The 23,567-nt window shown below is 39.4% G+C and overlaps 1 protein-coding gene across 5 annotated transcripts in view; it reads left to right on the top strand.

Annotated features, from left to right (window-relative positions):
• The window catches only part of BDP1 (BDP1 general transcription factor IIIB subunit), an 80,009-nt gene that overhangs the window by 46,762 nt on the left and 9,680 nt on the right, over positions 1-23,567 (top strand). For 2 of the 5 annotated variants that reach the window (XR_011525366.1, XR_011525365.1), the window contains exons 23-35: positions 478-679; positions 937-1,100; positions 1,924-2,311; positions 6,118-6,237; positions 10,230-10,266; positions 11,023-11,115; positions 12,187-12,412; positions 12,903-13,060; positions 15,519-15,669; positions 16,138-16,318; positions 18,464-18,527; positions 18,831-18,988; positions 20,215-20,419. Coding sequence is in view for 2 of the 5 variants with exons in the window: in XM_008535395.2 (XP_008533617.2) it covers positions 478-679; positions 937-1,100; positions 1,924-2,311; positions 6,118-6,237; positions 10,230-10,266; positions 11,023-11,115; positions 12,187-12,412; positions 12,903-13,060; positions 15,519-15,669; positions 16,138-16,318; positions 18,464-18,527; positions 18,831-19,017; positions 20,215-20,419 (2,176 nt within the window). In the remaining 3 variants the exon portion in view is untranslated. Of the gene's footprint in view, positions 1-477; positions 680-936; positions 1,101-1,923; positions 2,312-6,117; positions 6,238-10,229; positions 10,267-11,022; positions 11,116-12,186; positions 12,413-12,902; positions 13,061-15,518; positions 15,670-16,137; positions 16,319-18,463; positions 18,528-18,830; positions 19,018-20,214; positions 20,420-23,567 lie in introns of all 5 variants that reach the window. The other 3 variants (XR_011525364.1, XM_008535395.2, XM_070569933.1) reach the window with 2 other exon arrangements.

The raw sequence follows: 23,567 nt of genomic DNA, 5'->3' as shown, positions 1-23,567 counted from the left end.
GTGGTGGAAGGATAGTCTCCAGCTTTCAGACCTGCTCTTGAACCAGAAGGACAAGGTTGCTGTGACTGTTGTATGTTTGCTCATGCTTCAGAGCCCGGTTGAAGGCATTTGCTTAAAGTGCTGTTATGAAAACCATCTTCAACCACTGGTATTTTTTTTGGATCTAATTATTTCTCTGAAAATTACACAAAGTGACATGAAACCACACACTAGATCAATGAATGGAGGTAAAAAAAGATTACTATTGTAAAACTACTCCCAAGGCTATCTAGAAAATGGAAGTTATGAAAGCTTTTATATTCTTCCTTTCATGTCAGCATATGTGGCTTTATTTTACAGGCTTGGTTTTATAGCCAGTTTATATATAGTTCTTTGAACATAGAATTGGTTTGTGCCCAAAACTGTTTGCTTTGACAGCTGTGACATCACCAGGGAATTCTGATTCGGTTCTTCAACGTGATCTGTGCTACATTCTAGACACGAACATGAAACGTGTGTTCCTGGTCCAGCACAGTTGATAAGAAGGCGATTCCAAAAGGCTGGGCCAAATTTGGGAAGAGCTCATGGTGAGAAAGAAGCAGCAGCTGTAGAAGAAGACAGAGCAGAGCAGAGCAAGGCCAAGAAGCCAGAAGATAATTTGCTGGACCAGGAAGATTCTGACACCCAGCTCCTGCAGAAAGTAAGTTTGAAGAAGAGAATTTTTATCAGTGGGCTCTGTTTTGTCAGGACCATGGAAGAGAACATTGAAAGAATACAGTTTTACCTTTTGTACTGTAACTGTTTTCATGCAAATTGAGTGACTTTCTAATATTATAAAAATTTAGTAACCAGTCACCTCTGTGTGTGTAAACCTAGAACTTTAGGCCAAACTCCCAAACCAAATTACCGTAGAGATTGTTTCCATGGTAATATTAGCTGTTTCTTCTTAAATTTAAGGAAAAGGCTGAGTTTCTGACATCTCTGGCGGTTTCAGCAAGAAAAGATTCTGTAGGTTCCAGAGAGGCTGTTTGGGCTAAAAAAGATGCTGAGTCATCACGAGCCGCTGGGGATAAGTCTGCGTCTTCAGGTGTTGAAGAGCAGCATCTCAGTAAACTCACAAGGTAAAGTTGTATTTAGCAAGCACTCTCAGAATAAGAAATAAAAATAACTTGTTCTTTATGGATGTCCTACCGTAACCTACGGATAGAGTAAAAAGATGGTTTGTTAATAGAAGTGTAGATTGTTTTTTATGGACAAGTCTGTTTCTTTCCCACTTTTGATTTTTATTTACTAAAATTTACTTTTTATGATGTTTTTAGCAAGATTTCTCTTTCCTACGTTTAAAAGTTCTGGGTGTTGAGTATATTAGACATGAGTAGAAGACTGACCAAAGAGTAGTATGTATTATCTAATAATTAGGGGGCTATTCGAATGGGGTCACAAACACAATTGAAGGGTACCCTTCTTCCACAGTTTTCAAGGAAAGTGGAAGGGAACCTGAGTTCTAAAAAACAACATTGTTCTGATGGATCTTCTGCCTTCCCTGTTTTAACCTGATCTGTTCACCCAGCAGGATAAAACAGCATCACTTTTTGATCCCATATTCTGTATTTATTGACCCAGTGTCTTTATCCCTTGTTCTAATAATTTCCAGTCTTGTATTTCATCTTCACTTAAATAACAGGGGAAAAAATGGCCCAGAATTAACAATTTACTATGGAAAATTTGTAGATAGATAACTAAGAATTAACTCTAAATGAGGAACTAAATAGTAGTAACAATAAATTCCTTTCTTCTTCGCACAGCATAAATTTTTGACAGAATGGGTGGTGTGAGTTTTTGTTGTAACAGCTTGAACTGGGATTTCACTCTGAAAGTTTGCTTTTCATTAAAATTATCCTTGTGTGTGTAATGACTGTGTTGTTGTTTTGATTGAACATCCAGCTGTCCACAACTGTTAAAAGAGTCAGACTACTCTAAAATTGCTCTGGATCAAAGAACAACTGTCTCTTCTGCCTCTGAGTGTGAGGGAGGTCGTAGTGAGAGGAGAACGCATCGGAAGAGCAAGCCAAATGTCACCAAAGGACGTGGATCAAAGCGAATCCGGACTAAGACCTCTAAGAAGGGACCCAGAGCTTCCAGGGCCGTGCTGGTGACTCTTCGGGCTTCCCAGGAAGAAGATGAAGACGACACTGAAGATTTTGAGTGTGACTATGAGGAAGAAACCTATCACCTTGCTCCAGAAGAAGTAAACAAAGCTCCAGTGTTTGTACCCGTTGGTCTCAGATCTCCTGAACCTGTCTCTGCTCAGATTGAGGAAACGATGGAAGAGGTAGTTTGTTTCTTGAATCCCTGGAACTTTATTTTACTTGTTTTTTTCTTTTTGTGGATCATTATTTCTTCTCTTAGTGATTATTAGGAGTTGAGAAAGTTCATTCTCTGAATAACCTCTACCAAGTGTAATTTGTTTTGGCCTGGTGGATAGCCTGAGACGCCAGGAGAAGTAGGCTTGTGTGACCTCCTGTGAATGCTCAGCCCCACAGCCCAGGTCCAGCACAGGGTGATCACTGTGACAATAAGGGTCGAAATCTGACTTCATTTGTATCTGGAGGCTGCTTAATCTGCTTTCTGATTATTTTTAATTTTGGCAGATGGTTTCTGTTAACTTTTTGTGATAGGCTCAGGCTGAGCTCTGGTTGGTAGAGAAGGTAGGGGAGATATTTCCTTTTTTTTTTTAATTGTGGTAAAATACACATAGCAAAATTTACCATGTTAGCTGTTTTAATTTTTTTTTTAAAGATTTTATTTTTCCTTTTTCTCCCCAAAGCCCCCCCAGTACATAGTTGTGTATTTTTAGTTGTGGGTCCCTCTAGCTGTGGCTTGTGGATGCCGCCCTAGCATGGCCCGATGAGCGTGCTACGTGCGCACCCAGGATCCGACCCGGGGAAACCCTGGGCTGCCGAAGCGGAGTGCAAGAGCTCAACCACTCGGCCGCGGGACCGGCTGCCCACGTTAGCTGTTTTTCAGTGTACAGTTCAGTGGCCTTAAGTAGATTCATCTTGTTCTGCTACACCATCCATCCACAGGACTTTTCTTCATCTTGCAAAACTAAAACTCTGTACCCATTAAACAATGATTTCCCATTCTCCCTCTCCTCTAGCCTGTGGCACCCACCGTTCTACTTCGGTGTCTGTGACTCTGGATACCTTATATAAGTGGAATCATACGGTATTTTTTTCTTTTTGTGACTGGCTTATTTCACCTAGCATAATGTTTTCAAGGTTCATTTATGTTGTAGCATGTGTTAGAATGTCCTTTTTAAGGCTGAATAATATTCCATTGTGTATATATACCACATTTTGTTTGTTCATCTGCCAACGGACAGTTGGGTTACTTCCACCTTTTGGCTATTGCAGTGAATGCTGCTATGAACACGAGCAAGGGTTATATGGATAGCTCTTCTAATCCCTGCTTTCAACTCTTTTGGGGATATTCCTCAAAGTGGAATTGTGGATCATATGGTAAATTGTAAATATACTTTTAGTTTTTTGAGCAACTGCCATACTGTTTTCCGTAGCAGCTGCATCACTTTACATTCCCAAATAACAGTGTACAAGCTTCCACTTTCTCCACATCCTTACCAACACCTGTTATTTTCAAGTTTTTGGATAATAGCCATCCTACTGGATGTGAGGTGGAAGAACATTATTACTTCAACTTACTTTATCATAAAAGCTCCTTACTGCTTTGCCTCTTGGCCTAGTATCTAACTTTCTAGCTTCAAAGTTTTATTTCCATCTCAATTTGCGGTAACTTATTTGGCTTATAGGTCAGCATATCTGAATCAATTTTGTAGTAAGCATTCATGATAGTTTCTGAGTCATTTGAAACAGTCAGGAGTTAACCAGGTTAGTAGTGATGATAATAAGAAAAGAAGCAGGAAACAAAACAATTCAAGTAATGTTAAGTTAACCCAGAATTAATGTATTACTGAATCTGTAAATTCACATTTATGAATGGAAATCCAAACCCACCTTAATTTATTCGCTGTTAATAATAATGTGCTAGATTAAAAGTTAATGAGTTAGAATGGTTGAAGCTAAATAAAAATGATCCAAAAGGAAGTTTTCTTGTAACTGAAAGTTGAAAGTAAGCATAGTGACTTTGTTTTAGTTAAAACCAAGAAAATGCAAAAGGAAAGTTAATTTTGTGCAAGGACAGCTGGTTAACACTGCATGAGAATTCCTTTAGCTATATGTTTTGTGTTTTACAAATTTCTTTAGGTGAAAGGCAAATTACTGGTGAAAACTAATATCAGAAATTAATTTCTGAAAATCAGGTTCCAGGATATATCCCTGAATTAATACAGAATGCCTTCTTAAATAGCATTAATCATAATAATTGAGCAAGGAAAGCTTAAATTATATTCCTTATAGCCAGCTTACTAAAGCAGGGAAATTCATTTACATGTTAGAAAATATTTCCTTTAAAAAAAACACTGAAATACAATGGCATATTGTTAAATCATATAGGGGTGTAAAATATTGATATATACTACAACATGAACCTTGAAAACGTTATGCTAAGTGAGAGAAACTAGTTACCAAAAAATCACATACGAAATGTCCAACAAGGAAAATCTATAAAGACAGAAAGCAGAGTAGTGGTTGCTTAGGGGTTTGGGGATGAAAGGAGTGATAAGTAATGGGGGTGGGGCTGCTTCTTTGAAGTGATGAAAATGTTCTTGAAGTGACTGTGTTGATGGTTGCACATTATCTGTGTGTATTCCAAAAAACATTGAATTATACACTTTAAATGAGTGAGTTGTGTGGAATGTAAATTATATCTCAATAAAGCTGCTTAAAAAAATAAAGCTTTGAAACTGTATAGTGCTTAAAGAACCAACTTTCAATTATCTGGAATATTCTTGTTTTCTAGCCAGTCCCAACTCCTTAGAAAATATTTCGTTTTTTCAAGTCACTTGAACTTTTTAATTCGCCTCAAGCCTATAGGGTGTTAGCAAAGATTTTTCTTTAATGTTTGCATCTGAGAAAACAGACACAGAGCACTCAGGTGTTACTATAATAAATGTCTTGAAGGCAGATTTTTTTTTCTTTTAAGATTTTATTTTTTTCCTTTTTCTCTCCAATGCCCCCCTAGTACATAGTTGTATATTCTTCATTGTGGGTCCTTCTAGTTGTGGCATGTGGGATGCTGCCTCAGCGTGGTTTGATGAGCAGTGCCATGTCCGCGCCCAGGATTTGAACCAACGAAACACTGGGCCGCCTGCAGCGGAGCGTGTGAACTTAACCACTTGGCCACAGGGCCAGCCCCATTAAAGGCAGATTTTTAAACTTGGCTCTTTACTCAGTTTCTACTGAATTACACAGTCATTTATATTCATCTCTCTGTTAATAAGGAAATAGGAGCCAGACTGTCTTGTATAGGGTCTGGGAGATACATCTTAGTCCTTTTAGCCCCTAGATTCTAGGCATCTTTGACCACAAAGACTGCTAAATGAAGAGTAGATGTGAGCAAACCCATTTCTGACATGGCCATTGCCACGGCTGTCAAGAATCGTACAGTTTTTGGGGTTGTGGGAGAGGGTGGTTGCCTTGGTTGGGGGTGAGGGGTGATGAATCCTTTTAAGTGCTTTCAACTCATCTCTATGATAGCCCTTAGAACAGTGTATAGATAGTTGATGACATGTCTGTTTTCCTTCGCTTGTGAGTCCCTTGAGGGCAGGGACCACATGTGTCTTCGTCAGCTTTGCATCCTTGTACCTGTAGCCCTCTAGTTTCTAGGAATCACTCTGTAAGTGTTAACAGACAAGTGAGAGAATTTATGGGAAAGTAGGGACAAAGTGTGGATAAGGGAAAGTGGGATGCTGGATACTGAGAAGATCAGCCTTGGAAATTTTGCTTCCGGTCTGTAAGCATCACAGACCTCTCAGAAACCTTAAATGTTTTACTTTTGCCAAGTTGATATCAATCAGTTTAAGAATTACTACATTTTAGTTTTTTAATCATGTATGAATGTGGATTATTTCTTCAGTTTAACCTTTTATTTTACTCATTCATTTTGTTTTGCTGTGTATAGTATGACAAAATGAAATAATGAAACTTTTCACTTTGACAGCTTGAAATAACCGTGAATGTCCCTGATGTCGGATGCATAACTGTTGATGAACCTCAGCTCTTACACACGGATGCGGCTACTCAGGAAATGAAGCAGGGAGATTTGAACTCATTATCACTTGTAAGCATCCATTTTATTATGTTTTGTCTTACATTCTTCGTTTACTGTGAAGAGACTGGAAGTTTATTTTGAAAGCTTTAGGTTACAAGCAGTTCTTAGCTTGTTTTTATCATGTAGAGAGCTGTAAGCATGAAGAGTAGAAAGTACTGAAAAATCCATAGATTTTTTATTTGGCTTGAAAACCATTGATTTTTTTGTCTGTGGGCAGAGCTCTTTACGTTCTCGTAGACTTAGGTTAACCTTCTGTTGCATTAAATCTCTGCTGAATGTAAATTATTTAAATATATTGAGTCGCATTTTATTTGGTGCTCACTCTTTCTTATTGTTGGTGTTTATCTTGTTTTTGCAAATGAAGACCTGGAATTATAACTTTTTAACAGCTTTGTTAAGATAAAATTCACATACTGTACAATTTACAAATTTAAAGTGTACAATTCATTGGTTTTTAGTATATTTACAGATATGTGCAAATGTCGTCACTGTCAATTTTCAAACATTTTCATCGCCTCAAAGAGAAACCCCATGCCCATTAGCAGTTGCTCCCCATTTCCTCCCAACCCTCCCCAGGCCTAGGCAACCACTTACTGACTTTCTGTCTCTCTAGATTTGTCTTTTCTGGACATTTCGTATGAATGGACACGTACAGTGTGGTCTTTTGTGTCTGGCTTCTCTCACTCAGCATAATGTGTTCAAGGTTCATCCATGTTGTAGCCTGTGTCAGTACTTCATTTCTTTTTGTGGTCAAATCATGTTGCATATGGGTATACTGCATTTTGTTAATCCGTTCATCTGTTCATGGGCGTTTAGGTTGTTTCCGTCTTTTGGCTGTTGTGAATAATGCTGCTGTAAACATGTGTGTACACCATTCTCTATGGACATATGTTTTCACTTCTCTTGGGTACATTGCTAGGAGGGTCGTTGGTGGGTCGTATGGTAACTCTATGTTTAATCATTTGAGGAAATAGCAAACTATTTTCCAAACCTGCTGCACCATTTTGCATTCCCAGCAGCACGCATGAGGGTTCTGGTTTCTTCACATCCTGGCCAACATTTGTGATTTGACTTTTTTGGATCTAGCCATCCTACTGGATGTGAAATGGTACCTTATTATGGTTTTGATTTGCATTCCCTAGTGATTAATGATGTTGAACATCTTTTCATATGCTTATTGGCCATTTTTGTATCTTCTTTGGAGAAATGTCTCTTCAGAGCCTTTGCCCATTTTTTTGTTATTGGTCTGTCTTTTTATAATTGAGTTGTAAGAATTTTTTATATATTCTGGATACAAGTCCCTTATCAGATATATGATTTGGAAATATTTTTTCCATTCTCTGGGTTGTCTTTTCATTTTTTTGATGGTTCCCTTTAAAGCACAAAAAGTTTTTAATTTTGATGAAGTTTAGTTTATCTATTTTTTTCTTTTGTTGCTCATGCTTTTCTTGTCATATCTAAGAATCCTTTGCCAATGCCAAGGTCCTGGGGATTTACTTGTATTTTTCTTCTAGAAGTTTTATGGTTTTTACTATAATTTTACATAACATCTTTAATCCATTTTTAATTAATTTTTGTGTATAGTATGAAGTTAGAATCCTCCTCTGTTCTTTTGCATGTAACTATTCCACTTGTCGCACCATTTCTTTGAAAAGATTGTTCTTTCTCCCATTGAATAGTCTTGTATTCTTGTTGCAAGTCAGTTGGGTATAGATGGCTGGGGTTATTTCTGGGTTCTGAATTCTGTTCTGTTTATCTAGATGTGTCCATGCTTGTGATGAGATGTTCGATTGATTACTGTAGCTTTGTAGTAAGTTTTGGAATTGGGAAATGTAAGGTCATCCTACTTTATTCTTTTTTTCAGGATGGTTTTGACTGTTGTGGGTCCCTTGCAATTCTGTGTGAATTTTAAAATCAACTTGTCAATTTCCACATAGACGTCAGCTGGGGTTCTGATTGGGATTGCATTGAATCTATAGATCAGTTTAACAATGTTGAGTCTTCCAATCCGTGATCGTGGGATATTTTCTCATTTGCTTAGATCTTCTTTAATTCTTTCAAACAATGTTTTATAGTTTTCAGAGTGTAAACTTTACGCTCCCTTTGTTAAATTTGTTTTCAGGTATGTTGCTATTTTTGATGCTATTGTGAACGGAATTCTTTTCCTAATTCCATTTTCGGATTGTTTATTACAAGCGTATAGAATACGGTTGACTTTTGTATATTGGTCTTGTATCCTGCAGCTCTACTGAGCTCATGTGTTTGAGCAGTTTCTGGTGTTCCTCTGCATGTTCTACCTGCCCGGTCGTGGCGGGTGGGACAGAGAGAGTTTCCTCCTGCCTGTCTGTGTTAGTTTCCTAGGGATGCTATGACGCAGCACCACGAGCTGGGGGCTTAGAACCTGGGAAAGTCATTCTCTTGAGTTCTGGAGGATGGAGTTCCAAAATCCAGGTGCCGCCAGCAATGGTTCCTTCTGGAGGAGGGCTCTGAAGGGAGCCTTTCTCCTCCTGCTTCTTTCTCCTGTATCCCAGGCCTTTCGCCTCCTCCTGGCAGTTGCTGGCAGTTCTTCTCCTTTCTTGGCTTGTTGCAGCACTGTTCCAGCTTCTGCCTCCCTTGCCACATGGTGTTCTCCCTGTGTGTGTGTCTGTGTAGGGCCAACCCTAATCCAGCAGGAACTCATCTTAACTTGAGTGTGTCTAAAAGACCCTATTTCCACATAAGGTCACATTCACGGTACTGGGAGTTAGGACAGTCTGGATGTCTTTTTATTTGTTTGCCTAATTGCCCTGGGTAGAACATCCAGTACAGTATTGAAGAAGAGTGGTGAGAGTGGACGTTCTTGTCTCATTCCTGGTCTTAGGGGAAAGCATCCAGTCTTTCACTATTAAGTTTGGTCTTAGCTCTGGTTTTTTCATAGAAGCCATTTATCAAATTGAAGAAGTTCCATTCTTATTCCTAGATTGTGTGAGTATTTTATCATGAAAGGGTGTTGGAATTTGTCATATGCTTTTTCTACATCTGTTGAGATGATCATAGGGTTTTTCGTTTTTTATTGTGTTGATATTATGTGTTATGTTGATTGAATTTTGGATGTTAAACCAAAGATTGCATCTGTGGGATAAATCCTACTTGATCATGGCATGTAATTTTTATGTTGCTGAGTTCAGTTTGCTAGTATTTTATTGAGAATTTTTGTGTCCGTCTTCATGGTGGACCATTGGTCTATTCTGAATGTAACATCAGATTCTTGTGGTGTCAGGAGCTGAAATCCTGCTCGTCCAGGAAGAAGGCACTCCGGCTGGGGCCTGCAGGGCGAAGGGCGGTGCTCTGGGCTGTAGCAGTCGGAGGTGGAGTCCCTGCCTCGCTGGCTTGGGAGGAAGGAGGGAGAGAACAGCCTCGGTTCACATACCACAGTCTCTCGCTGTTGTTACCGAGTTTTCCTCAGTTTTCTTAAATAGATGTTTCTTCCTCTTATCCCTTAGGACCATTTCCAGAGGCTTTAAGTGGTTGTTTTTTAATAAATTTCACCAGTTTCCCTGGGGAGAGGGTCAGCAGAGCTCCTCATGTTGTCATGCTGGACATCGATCCTGTAACTTCTAACTTATTAAAATCCATTCCAATTTTAAGCCACCTGGTAGAGTAAACAATTTACAGTATTCTTCAGACCTTGGTTTCCATTGGTCAAAACTAGTGGCAGATATGATTAAAGTTGAAGGATTATGAAAGTGAGGAAGTAAATTTTGACTCTGATCATATTGTACATTGCAAATTTGCATATAATTCAAGGAAAAGGTGAAATAAGGAGCAAGAGACAAAAGAATTTGGCTTTTAAATTGTTTCTCTTCTTGTTTATGAAATTTTATGAATAATTGTAAACTAAGAGGAAAAAAATTTCCGCTCCATTGTAATCCAAAACATGAAGACCTGTGGTAGTGCTTTTTGTGATACAGAACATATATTTGGGAAATACGTAAGATATTACTTATCTTTTCCATTTTCAGGAAATGACGACAGGTGGACATACCCCAGATGAAACAGGTAACTGTTAATAAGGAAACTGCTAAAACTTCCTGGTTAATACTAGCGTAGGGAGTTAGTGGTGTGCTTTTTAGTGAGTGAGGCAGCTTTCTGCACAGTTGGACACAAAGAGTCAGCTGTTGACTGGTTATCTCCTTGAGAGGCTTGGATTCTTGGAATGTTACTTTAGAAAGTGAGTTAAGAGTTAAATGTTTAATAAAGAAGTACTTATTTCTTCTTATCTGCATGGATGTGGGTATTTTCTCTGAAAGCACTAAGTTATTTAATGGGAGGGAGGCATTTTCAGTGAGTTAAGAGCCAACAACTGATGATTTACTTCTTTGTAGTATATAAGCTGAAAAAAACACTACCCTAGTAAGGGATTAGTGGTACGGAAGATATTGAAATTTGTTACTAGAAAAGAAACACCTTAGTTAAAAATCTTTTCTAAATAAACAAACTGAAATTTCCAGATTCATTCTTCTGTGTTTTTTTTTGAGGAAGGTTGGCCCTCAGCTAACATCTGTTGCCAATCTTCCTCTTTTTTTTCCTCCCCAAAGCTCCAGTACATAGTTGTGTATCCTAGATGTAAGTCCTTCTAGTTCTTCTGTGTCGGATGCTGCCACAGCATGGCTTGATGAGCAATGTGTAGGTCTGCACCCAGGATCTGAACCCACAAACCCTGGGTCACCAAAGTGGAGCGTGTAAACTTAACCACTATGCTACTGGGCCAGCTCCTCATTCTTCTCTTTTAATGTTGGTGTATTTTCTCACAAGGTGCCAATGATGGAAGCACTGAAGCCGCCATAACTTTACTTACAATGGGAGATTTAGTGTTGCAGTCGGAGATCAGTACAGAACAGAGTGATGGTGAGAGTGAAAGATAAGTGCTATGAAAAAAGAATCTTTTAAAATCCAACTTTAAGAGATTGTCCCTACACTTGAGTAATAAGTGAATACCTGCCTTTTATGTTTGAAGTTGGCATCGCTTTGTTGTTTCTCCGGAAGAGGCAATATGTGTGCCTCGATCCATCCAACTTAGCCCCTTTAGATGTAGGGCCACCATTTCCACCACTTGGTTTATTAGGAATAATTTGTATTCGTGGAATAGTTAATCTAGTGTATCTTGTACCTTTATCATCATAAACATCATTGGTTAATTGAGCTCTGGTTACTGATCACTTTATACGTGTTTGTTCAGCAAAGGAGCTGCTGCTTTGGATAATCTTCACAATTACCTGACAGTCGAATCAGGATGAAGGGGCAGTAGCAGTCATTGAGATCATTTGAGATAGACTGTTCTGTTAGTTTGGACTGAGCCAAAGATATGTGAAACAAGATTTTGAATATTTTAGGCTGACCTTATAGAGAAGCTATGGTCTTTACTATCTAAGTACCTTCTACTTTAAGTACATTAAATGGATGATTATGTTAATTGTATTCCTGTTAATCATTTTGACTGGTGATGAGTGGCCTGCCATTTATCTTAGGTGTTAGACTTTCAGGCCCGTAGCTGTTTATTTGTCAGGAGAACCCCTGATGTGTGTTGCCTCTTGGGCTCCTTTCTCCGTGGCAGAGCACTGCAGTGGAGCCTGTCACAAATCTCTGGAACATACAATACGAGTTTTAAAAATTGTAAATGAAGGTGATCCTATCTTGAAATTCATCTGAGGTTGTGGAGTTACTGAAAGTAACAAAAAGATTCATTTTTACTTATAATAGCACAAAAATTTCAGTCTATAAGAATTATTAAACTTAGAATGGGTCAGATCTCTGGCATGAAATATGAGGTGGTAAATTTAAATTTGGAGCCCAAAAGAGCAAACTTTAAAAATAATATAGAATTTTACAGTTGCTGAATGTAAATCCTTAAGAAGGGTTTATTTTCTTTGAACGTCTATTTGTGTTGAGTCTGTTTTAATTTTCTGTTTTTTTCTACAGTAGGAGTATGTGTACTTCCTGATGGTCATTCAAAGGATAAAAGCCATATTCCTTTTAGCCCAGATAATGTAGATCACAGAATTGTTCATGAATGTCAGGAGCTTCCGTCAGCTGTCAATAGTGCATCTCCTTCATTAGAAGAAAACAAGATTGTATTGGAGGAGCAAAGTTCTAAAGAAGAAAGTGGTTTAGTGGAGAATGTGAAGGAAAACGCTGTACCAGCCAGGTTTACTTTGCTTTATTAAGTGATTATTTCTTTTGAGATTTACTAAAAAATACAGTATTCAATTAATATATTTCAGCCAACCATCAACTCAGTTAATAGCCTTGACTAATAATACTTATATAAATGTAAAGTAGACAGTGCTCGTTTCTCACCCTTTATGGTGAGGATCGGCTGATTTTGATTTTAGCTTAATGGTTTGCATATTAAAGTTACTGCGAGATATGCGTCTTTGACGCTTGAATGAAGCAATTTTATGTAAATGTGGTCTCTGTTTGACAAATGTCCGGATTCTCTTCCCTTTTTAAGACATTTGGTAAAATTACTACCACATAATTTTAGCATCAAGAGATGAATGAACACTTACAGACAGTGTGGTGCCTAAGAAGGCAGCACGTAACTGTATCAGTGCCAGATGGAACGTGTCAGTGGGAGGAAGAGAATTCTCACACGGTTGGTAAATTTCTCTCTCTTCCTGTCTCTCTTTTTCTAGGAATGCAACTTCTGAAGTGACGGGTAATTTGAGAATGAGAAGTAGACTTGCCGAGCCTAAACCAAATCTTAGGATTTTAGGGACCAGGAGGTTTGGTGCTCATCAGGAAGTTCCCGGTTTGTTTGTAACCAAAGGAGAAGAAGTGGACATTCAAAGAGGTAAATTTTACTGTTCCTTTACAGCTACACAATTACTTTGACACAAGAAATTGCATTATCATTTCAAATGGAATATTCAGTCGTTAAAATTATTTAAACTTATTAAGAAGTTTCAAACATATAAAAAGTAGGATAAGCTATAAAATAAATACCCATAAATCCACCAACTAGTTTCCGTGGTTATTGCCATGTTGCTCCCTGTACTTGGTCCGACTTTCTGTTCCTACGTTTTTTTCTGTGTGTTTGTTCATGAGTACTCAAGCAAACCTCTTGTAGAAAGGTATGTGTGCGGTAAAAATCAGACAGCGCTCAAAAGGTGTAAAAGTTTAAAACTTCCCTCCTTCCTTGGTGCTCAGCCCCTAATTCTACTCCTAGGGTAAACTGCTCTGCAGAGTTTTTATTGTAGACTTGCAGACGTGTTTTCCACATAAGCCTCTGACTGAGGGTGTGAGTGTGTATACACCTACATCCAAATATGTATGTGCACACATACATATTATACAGTATATTCCTTTCAGAAAGAACGGAAATATGTGCATACTCTGTCACATACACTGTTCAGCACTTTTCTTTTGAGGAAGATTGGCCATGAGCTAACCCCTGTTGCCAATCCTCCTCTTTTTGCTGAGGAAGATTGGCCCTGAGCTAACATCTGTGCCTATCTTCCTGTGTTTTATATGTGGGATGCCTACCACAGCATGGCTTGATGAGCAGTGCATAGATCCGCACCCGGGATCTGAACCAGTGAACCCTGGGCCGCCAGAGCAGAACATACAAACTTAACCACTGCGCCACTGGGCCAGCCCCTGTTCAGCACTTTTTAAAAAAACAGTTTTATTGAGATAATTCTTATACCATACAATTCACTCATTTAAAGTATACAGCGGTGGTGTTTTAGATATTCACCAAGTTGTGTAGCTGTCACCATTAGTAGTCACTCCACATTTCCCCTGACCCTTCCCAGGCCCAGGCCCCCACTAATCTGCTTCTGGTCTCTAGGGATTTGTCCACTGTGGACATTTCGTATACGTGGACTCATAGAATGTGTGGTCTTTTGTGTGGCTTCTTTCCCTTAGCACGTTTGCAGGTTTGTCCGTGTTGTAGCATATAGCAAATGCTTCATTTCTTTTTCTTTCTGAATAATATTCTGTTGTCTGGATACACTACATTTTGTTTATCCATTCGTCTGTTGATGGGCATTTGGGTTGTTTTCTACCTTTTAGCTGTTTTAAATCGTGCTGCCAAGAACATTCGTGTATAAGCGTTTGTGTGGACATGTTTTCATTTGTCTTGGATTTATACCTACAAGTGGAATTGTTGGGTCATATGGTAATTCTGTATTTGACATTTTGATCAACTGCCAAAGTGTTTCAAAAGTGGCTGCACCATGTTGTGTAGTCACCAACGTTCTTTGAGGGTTTCAGTTTCTCTGCATCCTCCCAGACACTTGTCATTATTTGTCTTTTTGATTGCAGACATCCTAGTGGGTGTGAAGTGGTATCTCATTGTGGGTTTGATTTGCATTTCCCTGATGACTAATGATATTGAGTATTTTTCATGTGCTTATTTGTATATCTTCTTTAGAGACATGTCTATTCAGATCTAGGCTTAGTTTTAAATTGTTTTTTTTTTTATTGTTAAGAGTTCTTTATATGTTAGCACTTTGTATTTTTAAAGATTAATATATTGAAAAAAATCTTTCTGTTTGATCATGTAGTGCCCTATTTGGCTTTTTAATGGCCTCACCATATTGTGATGTCCATGTTGAGCCCTAGTCCCGCTTCTCTTTCTACTTCCCTCCCTGCCAAGGGCTCCCCCACAGGGGACTGGGAAGAGCAGGACAAGAAGTGCAAGTGTCAGGCTACCTAGATAGTGTTAAATCCCACATGTAGATGATCTCGGTAGTTAACATCATCTTCTCCCTATTTTGGGGTTCCTGATTTCTGGGATTTCCTTTCGACCAGCAAACGCCTGTGGTTCAGGTAGTTAATTCGTTACTTACTCTGGCCGGAGCAGTCCCCAGAAGCTCTCAGTATGCAGGCTCAAGTTACCCTTTTATGTGGAAGTCGTTTTCTTCCCCTTTGTGACATTATTCTTTGTAGAACTGCTCCCTCCCCACCACTTCCCTCAGGTGGAAGACACTACCCACCTCTAAACCTGTCTGGTGTGTGGGTTTGCCCTTATACTGCTGTTATCATGAAGTGGAGATACAGATGCTGTGGCAGCCAGGAGTGAAATGAGTGCAATGCAGAACTCATTAATCATCCTGTTACTGTTCAGACATCTCATTGGGTAGGAGCACCCTCTGCTGTGTGAATAAGCTTGCTTTTTGGATTAAGAGAAGTTTGGAAGAGCCACTGTGTAGTGATCTGTCTGTGAAAAGAGAATATGTTTCTAATATGGAGACCGTAGCTGTACTGTTTTGGACTATAACTTAAGTGTATTTTTTTTCTTTAAGAAACTGAGAAAAATGCTTCTAAAGCAACAGAATTAGAAGATAAAAACCTTGGCTCAGTTACAACAGCAGAGAGTAAGGAGCAGAGCAGATCGGCGCGGGTACATGGTATCGAAGAGAGCAGTGTTTCGAAAGAAGCCCAGCTAACTGGAAGGTACAAGGAACAGGTTCTGGGATTTGATTTCTGTTCTGTTCAACTATAGCCGTAAGCTGTAGCTGTAAGAATGTGATTGAAAAAGGGATTCTGGGGCGGGCCCCGTGGCCGAGTGGTTAAGTTCGTGCACTCCGCTTCAGTGGCCTGGGGTTTCGCCAGTTTGAATCCTGGTCGTGGACATGGCACCACTCATCAGGCCATGCTGAGGCGGCATCCCACATGCCACAACTAGAAGCACCTACAACTACAAAAATACACAACTGTGTACTGGGGCACTTTGGGGAGAAAAAGAAAAAAAAAAAGAAGGGTTCTGTTGCATTAAATGTATTTTAGAAGTTTGAAAACCATTAAATTAGATGACCTTTGATGCACCTAGCTCTAAACATCATTCTGCGATTGTCAGCTTGGTTTCAAGTATGAAACTCTTAATACCTGCTCTAAAACGCTGATGGATACTTTCCCTTTCAGAAATGAAGATCAGGAAGAAGGCTGTCATGAGGGTCGGACCTTGTCAGTGGCTCCAGTTGTTTCCTTTGAGACAAGGCCCCATGCGTTTGGCTTGGCTCAGGGTCTCCACGAGGGTGCTGTGGAGGAGCCCCTGAGGAAGGGTGCTGATGGAGATGGTGTGCTTACGCTCCGTGTGCCGCAGGTAAAGAGACGCAGGCACAACCCAGGGTGGCTGAGTGTCTGTTCCCTGTGTTGAACATTGAGGTATAATTTACATGCAGTAAATGTCACCAGTTTTAGCGTGCAGTTCTACAAGTTTTGACAATGTGCACAGTCGTGTAAGGAATACGTGAACGGTCCCGTCACCCCCAAATCCCCATGTCCTTTTTCAGTCACCACCTCTCCCCATCTCCAGCCCCTGGCAACCAGTGGTCTGTTTTCTTTCCCTACAGCTTTGCCTTTGCAAGAATGTATTGTGATAGAATTTGTATGGGGTGTGTTTTTAGTCTTGGGAGCATAGAAAGAAAACAGCCAATACCTAGCTTTGCTGTAAAAGCTTTGAAAAAGGAAGTGTTTTGTATACAGAGAATTCACTTCTTGCTTCTTAGCCCCTGAATCTGAGAAGTTCATTCACAGAGCAAATGTTTTTGAGATGTTACTACTGCATGTTGGTAGTAGTAACCTCACTGTGTGAGGTACTGGGGACACGGAGGTGTGGGAGATAGATGAGTGAGTGAGTGGTTAGCCTCTGATGGGTGCTGTGGAAGAGAGTTGTACACGAGTCTGTAGGAGTCTGAGCCCGGCCGGTGAAACCAGTCTCTGGGAATAGGGCGCAGGCATTAGCTTTTTTTTTCAAGTTCCCTGGTTATTGTAATGTGCAGCCAGGATTGAAAGAATCCTCATCTGTAAGAACGGGTGTGAGTGAGGCAGTTAAAGGGAGAGGAGTGTGTGTAAGAACAGGTGTGAGACGGCATGACGTTTGCAGGGGCTGTGAGCAGGGAGGACTGGAATGTAAATGAAGGGAGTGGTTAGACGTGAGTTAGGTGGCTTGGGAACAGATCATAAAAGGAATTTTGGTGACTTGCTAAGGAGTTTGGACTACATGTAATGTTATGGGATCCTCCCCAACTTTCTTATTTTTCCTTTGAAGTAATTTTAAACTTAGAGAAGAGTTGCAAGAATATTACATAGAAGTCTCATCTACACTTTACTTGGAGTCATTAATTGTTAACCTTTTGCCTCATTCGATTTTTCTCCCTCTCTCTTGTGTTCCATCTCTATTGGTAGATAGACACTTTTAAAAAATGGAACCATTTAGAAGGCAGCTGCAGGCATGAGCCTTCGCCCATCAATACTCAGCTTGTATCTGATCAGAAGAAGGATGTTCTCTTACAGAGAGACGGCAGTACTGTTGTCACACTTAACATTGCCTGCTGTCTGACAGTGATTGAACAGTCATACGTCACTAGTAGACTCATCGTTTCTCCTGACTCTCAATCTAGAGTTCTCCTGTCTCCTCTTTTGGGAACCTGACGTTTTAGAAGAGTCCAGGCTAAACTACAATCTGGATTTTTTTTATTGCTTCCTCATTATTAGGTTTGGGTTAAACGTTTGGCAAGATTACTAAATAGGTATTGTTGTGCTCTTCCTTCGTGTCACAGCAAAGACACACAATGCCAGTCTGTCCCATTACTGGAGATGCTGAGCGATCACCTGGCTGGAGTCAGGCCTGCCTGACTTCTCTGTTAGGACAGCCTCTTTCCCACTTGGTCTTAGTACGTAATTTGTCAAATGAGGCCCAGCAACCCTTCTCCCAGTAGTTTTAGTATGTATTGATGCTTCTTGGCTGAATCAATTATTGACATTATTGACTGCAAAGTGAAAGTTTTAGGATTTTAAGCGGTAGAGAATTACAATCAGAATTGCGTTTTAGAGAAAGCAATGTTTGTAGCTTCGTGGAAGGCAGCTTGGAGGGAGCCTTGCTGGAGGCAGGGAGACTCTTGATTTGCCTCCGTGTGGTCGTGACCCACCAGCAGTGCAGTGGCTGCTGTGAGGGGTGGGGGAAGGCTGAGGGCTTTGCATCTCCCTTCCTGTCACTTCAGAAATCGTTGCCTAGAGTACACGTATTTAACAATTTAGACAGAATTCCTTTTATATTTATGTTTATTTAAATGAATCAGAGGTTACTGGTACAACTCAAAGTTTCAAAACATTTGTAAAATTGTATGTGGTTAGATAAGTTGTTGAGTTTTGAAATAATAACTGTCACTATATCAAATTATCAGGAAAACTTTTTAAAACTAAGCTTTAGTCAACCTCTCTCTTTCATTTTAATTTTTTATGGCAGTGTACACCAGCTAGCATTCCGGAAGTCCAACAGGAGAATGTAATCCCGCCTCAAGACCTAACAGGTATGATAGTCAGCTTCAGTAAAGTGTCACAGAACCTAATAGTATGATTTTTACTTCCCATTTGACTGTGGAAAAGTGAAACAATTTTTTTAGTCTATGATGGCCTTAAATTAAAACAAAAACTTGAAATATTTTGTGTATATTTTGTAATTCAGAATTATAAATTCTCTCCACAGTGAGTCATCTCTATCCTTTATGAAATTACCTTTTATTTCTTTTTATAGACTTTAGAAATGGAATAAATTAATGATTTTCTGTTGTTTCATGATTTAGCTGTTCATTACTAACTTTAAACTTTGATAGTGAATCTAGTTGCTAACATGCATCAAGATGGTGAGGAGGAACAAGCGTTCATTTTAACTCTGGTGGAAATTCCAACCAGTGCAGTCGAAGAATTTACTGATCCCACCGTGCAGTTAACGCCAAGCCCTCTGCTGCCAGCGCCCATACTGGTCAGATCGGTGAGCACGGAAGAAAGGGGTGACATGAGGTAATGAATGAGCTCACCTGTGTTTGCTGAGAGGAAGGGCGCTTTGTGACTGAATAGTGTTCATTGAACAAGCCGGTCACCAACACCATTCGTAATTGTCCTGGAGCTCTTACTTAGTGATTACGTGGTAAATTAGAGAAGACATCACTGATGTTATATCTGATAAAGATGCCATGTAAATGTATAATAGAATCCTTTTGTATGAAACTTGTTTGGTTTTTTCTTTTTTAAAGCCTCCGTGCATGTGTATCCTAGTTGTTAGTTTAGTTCTCTGAGCCACCACCACAGTTTGACAACTGACAGACTGTTGTGTGGTTCTGCCACCGGGGAATGAACCCGGGCTGCAGCGGTGAGAGCGCCAGATCTTCACCACTAGATCACCACGGCTGGCTGCTTGTTTGGTATTCTAAGTGTTTTGAAAGCTGAAAAAACTTTAGCAATCTGGATCATAAAATGGCTTCTATCAAAGCTGTGGTTAGTTTGTAAACATAGATATTTTAATCTTTTTTTTGAGGAAGATTAGCCCTGAGCTAACATCTGCTGCCAATCCTCCTCTTTTTGCTGAGGAAGACTGGCCCTGAGCTAACATCCGTGCCCATCTTCCTCTACTTTATATATGGGACGCCTGCCACAGCATGGCTTGCCAAGCGGTACCGTGTCTGTACCCGGGATCTGAACTGGCGGACCCCGGGCTGCTGAAGTGAAACGTGCGCACTTAACCGCTGCACTACCAGGCTGGCCCCAATGTAGATACTTTAAATTCTGAAATAAATATATATTCAAGAAAGTTGCAAAAATAGTAGAGAGAACGCATTTCTGTATATCTTTAGTATTCTTAATTCTTTAGGGTAGAATTGTTAAGTTGTAACAGGCATTGGTTATGGATACTTAATTGTCTATCTAGTAGCATTAGATATTGAAACCTTTTGTATTAGGAAGAGACATTTTAGATTAAAATTTTAACTTTATAGACAATGAAAACTATTTTTTACATGTCAGATTTAATTCAGTATTATGGAATTTAGGTTGCAGCCTTTAAGTGTGAATGGAGCTCAAAACTAACATTTTTGTGGCCATGGCCATGTATATATTAGTTATTTTTAAGTCTTTCGGCAGTTTTCATTGGGACAGCTGAGCCTTTCTCCTCATTAAGTAACTTCTAATTCACTGATTTAGTTGTATGTGTTTTCTGCGCAGTATGAGCTTTCCAGTAGCCTCAGTTGGTCAGGACGCCATGTGTTTATCAGATTCTGGAAGAGAGGATTCTGAAGAGCCTCCTGCTAGTTTGGATCTTGTATCTAGGAAGAGGTTTCATTGTAGGCTTGATGACAGTGACCATGTTCCTCCTGCCAAAAAAAGTGCCCTCCTTTCAAGAGACACTTGTCAAAAATACACCTCCGAGGTAAGACAGAATCATTGAGCAAGTAAGTCGGCCATATTACAACGGATCTGTTTCTCTTTTTTCCTTTAGACTCTTTATAAAGCTTACTTCTAGTGCTTTTCACTACAGTCCAGGTAAAACCAGTATTTTGGATTATCACTTTTAACCAGTTCTAGGTAAACATTGATGGATGTTAATCAGGAAACCCATTCCCAGCTTTGGGTCATTGGCTAAAATTAAGGCTGAAAGCATCATGCAGATCTGGTCTTGGCTGTACCACTTTTAGGCAAGAGGCTTCACATCTCTTACCGAGTTTCCTGTTGTGTAAAGTGATGATAGTCATGTCACCACCACCATTATCGTACTGCTTACAGTTTCCCATTGCTTTTAGGAGTAGCCCCAGAACCTCCACGGCCGTGTGCTCGTCCGGCTCCTTTCTTTCTTGTCTCATCTGCTGGGCTCTGCCTCATTCTCAGGCCGTGTTGGGCATCTTTCCCTTTCTCGAATGCACCGTACTCCTTCATGTGCCAGGGCGTTTGTTTTGCTGTCTCTTCTTGATGAAACGTTCTCTTGCAAAAACATCCAGATTTCCTCAGCTCAGCCATGTGAGTTGCTCAGGGAAGCCTGACGGTGCCATGCAGATTCCATCCCCGGCCACCGTGCTGTGGGTTTCTCAGCACCCTCTTGTTTTTGTTTCTGACGCTCTTCGTGAGGTACTACTGTACCACCAACAACACTACAAAAGAGTTGGTTTAGAGTCTCTGTTCTCAAAGGGATGGTTGAGACCCTCAGTCCTTAGATGATGGTGGACAGCAGAGGCAGTGTCTCCTCGTGTGTCTGACAGATGAAAAGTGGTATCCCAGAATTGTTTTAATTTCTCTTATGATGAGTAAAATTGGAGATCTATTCATATGCTTAAGAAAACCATTTGTATTTCCTTTTCTGTGAAATGACTCTTTATATTCTTTAGTCATTTTCAATTGGGTTTTTGATATTTTTCTTGTAGATTTGGAGGAACTCTCTGTTATGTATGTCTGTGACATGAGTCACAACTGTTTTTTCCCAGTTTGTTATTTGTCTTTTGACTCTACTTTTTATGGTTTTCTCACGCAGACTCTTTTTGGTTAACTTTTTTTTTCTCCTGCTGAGGAAGATTAGCCCTGAGCTAACATCTATTGCCAATCTTCCTTTTTCTGCTTGAGGAAGATTGGTCCTGAGCTAACATCTGTGCCAGTCTTCCTCTACTATGTGTGGGTCACTGCCAAAGCATGGCCCAACAAGTGGCATAGGTCTGCCCCTGGGATCCGAACCATGAACCTGGGCTGCCGAAGCAGAGTGTGTGGGACTTTTAGCCACTTGACCATGGGGCTGGCCCCCTGGTTAACTTGTATTATGATTTTTATTTTCTAAACTTTGTTTTCAGCATTTTAACAATAAAAAATTGCTCATGAAAAGTCAAAGTTATAGTTTTAAATTCTAGACTGCACACATACTTGCAGAGATTTTTGTGTGTGTGTATAATCAGATTTATCAGACTTTTTATATGTGGCTTCTGGGGAGTGTGTTATACATTGAAAGTCTACTTGAGATTAAATATAAATTCTTCTAGTTAATATTATTGATTTGTTTAGAGTTTATTTAGGTGTTAGGAAGAGCGGAACCAACTTAGTTTTCCCCAGGTGGCTATGCCATTGTGTCAACACCGTTTATTGAAAATTCATCCTTTTAAAAATTCCACTTTTAGGGGCTGGCCTGGTGGCTAGTGGTTAAGTTTGCATGCTCTGCTTTGGTGTCACAGGGTTCGTGGGTTCAGATCCCGAGCATGGACCTGCACACTGCTCATCAAACCATGCTGTGGCGGTTTGATGAGCACACGTACAAAATAGAGGAAGACTGGTACAGATGTTAGCTCAGGGCCAATCTTCCTCACCAAAAAATAAATAAATAATCCACTTTTATTAGATATTAATTTCCCATATGTATTTGGGTCTATTCCTGAACCTTCTTTTCTTCTACCTTGATTCACGTATTTGTTCCAAAGCCATATCACACTGTCTTAATTATTGTAGCTTTTAAGTGCTGTACTATCTTGAAGGGATGGCCTCACCCTCCCCTGCATACAATTTTCTTCTTTTTTCAAGGTTTTCCTAGTTGGTTATATGTTTTAAAGCTTATATTAATTTTAGAATTATCTTGTTCAGATCTTTGGGAAAAAACCCCGTGGTACTAATTGTATTAGCATCATATTAACTTGACAGATTAACAAGGGAAAATTGATGTCATAATTGTGATGTTGGATCTTCCTATCCAGAAGCATGGTATGTCTTTGCGTTTGTTTAAGTCTCTTCTTTTGTGTCTCTCAGTGGTATTTTAAGCTCTTCTTCATATGAATTCTGGCATATTTCTTATTAGATTATCCCTAAAATTTTGTCCTTTTTGTTGCTATTATCATTGAATTCTTTTCTATCTAGAGGGCTTACTGGATTCCTCTCATTTTGCAATAAATTTTCAGTTGGTTCTCTTGAATTTCTAAGTAAACAATCATATCATCTGCAAATATAGTTTTAATTCTTCTCATCTACTTTTTATACCTTTAATTTCTTTCTCTTTTCTAATTGTATTGGCTAATACAACTCAAGAAAAATGTCGGAAAATAGTCCTGCCAGTGGATATCTTTTTCTTATGCCTGACTTTAATGGGAATACTTCTAGTGTTTGAAAAGTGAGATGCTGGCTTTTGCATTGCAATTGTTATGTTTTTTGGTGTTAAGAAAACGTCTATTCAATTAAGAGTTTTTTCTAAGAATGAATGATTATGGGACACTTTTCGCACAAAGAGGGAATATTATTTTTCTCCTCAGTTCCGTTGAATTAATATCAGTAGATTTCGTAATGCTGAAGTATCTCTGCATTCCTGAAATAAATGCTGCTTGATCGTGATGTGTGTCTTTTGATGTGCTGCTGAATTGCGCTTGGAATATTTCATTTGATGTTTTTGCACTGATGTGAGACTGGTTAGTTGATATCAGTATTATGCTTGATTTATAAAAGGCTTTCTGTCTTCCTTCTTTTTTTATGAAAGCTTTCCCTCTGCTGCTGTGCTCTGGAACAGTTTAAATGACAGTAGTAGTGTCTTGAATGTTTGGTAGAATTCCCATAAGAGACGTCTG

The sequence above is a fragment of the Equus przewalskii genome, chromosome 13 (assembly GCF_037783145.1).
Source record: "Equus przewalskii isolate Varuska chromosome 13, EquPr2, whole genome shotgun sequence".
NCBI lineage: Eukaryota > Metazoa > Chordata > Mammalia > Perissodactyla > Equidae > Equus > Equus przewalskii.
Note: the sequence above shows the minus strand (reverse complement) of the source record. Positions and strands in the feature narration are given on the sequence as shown.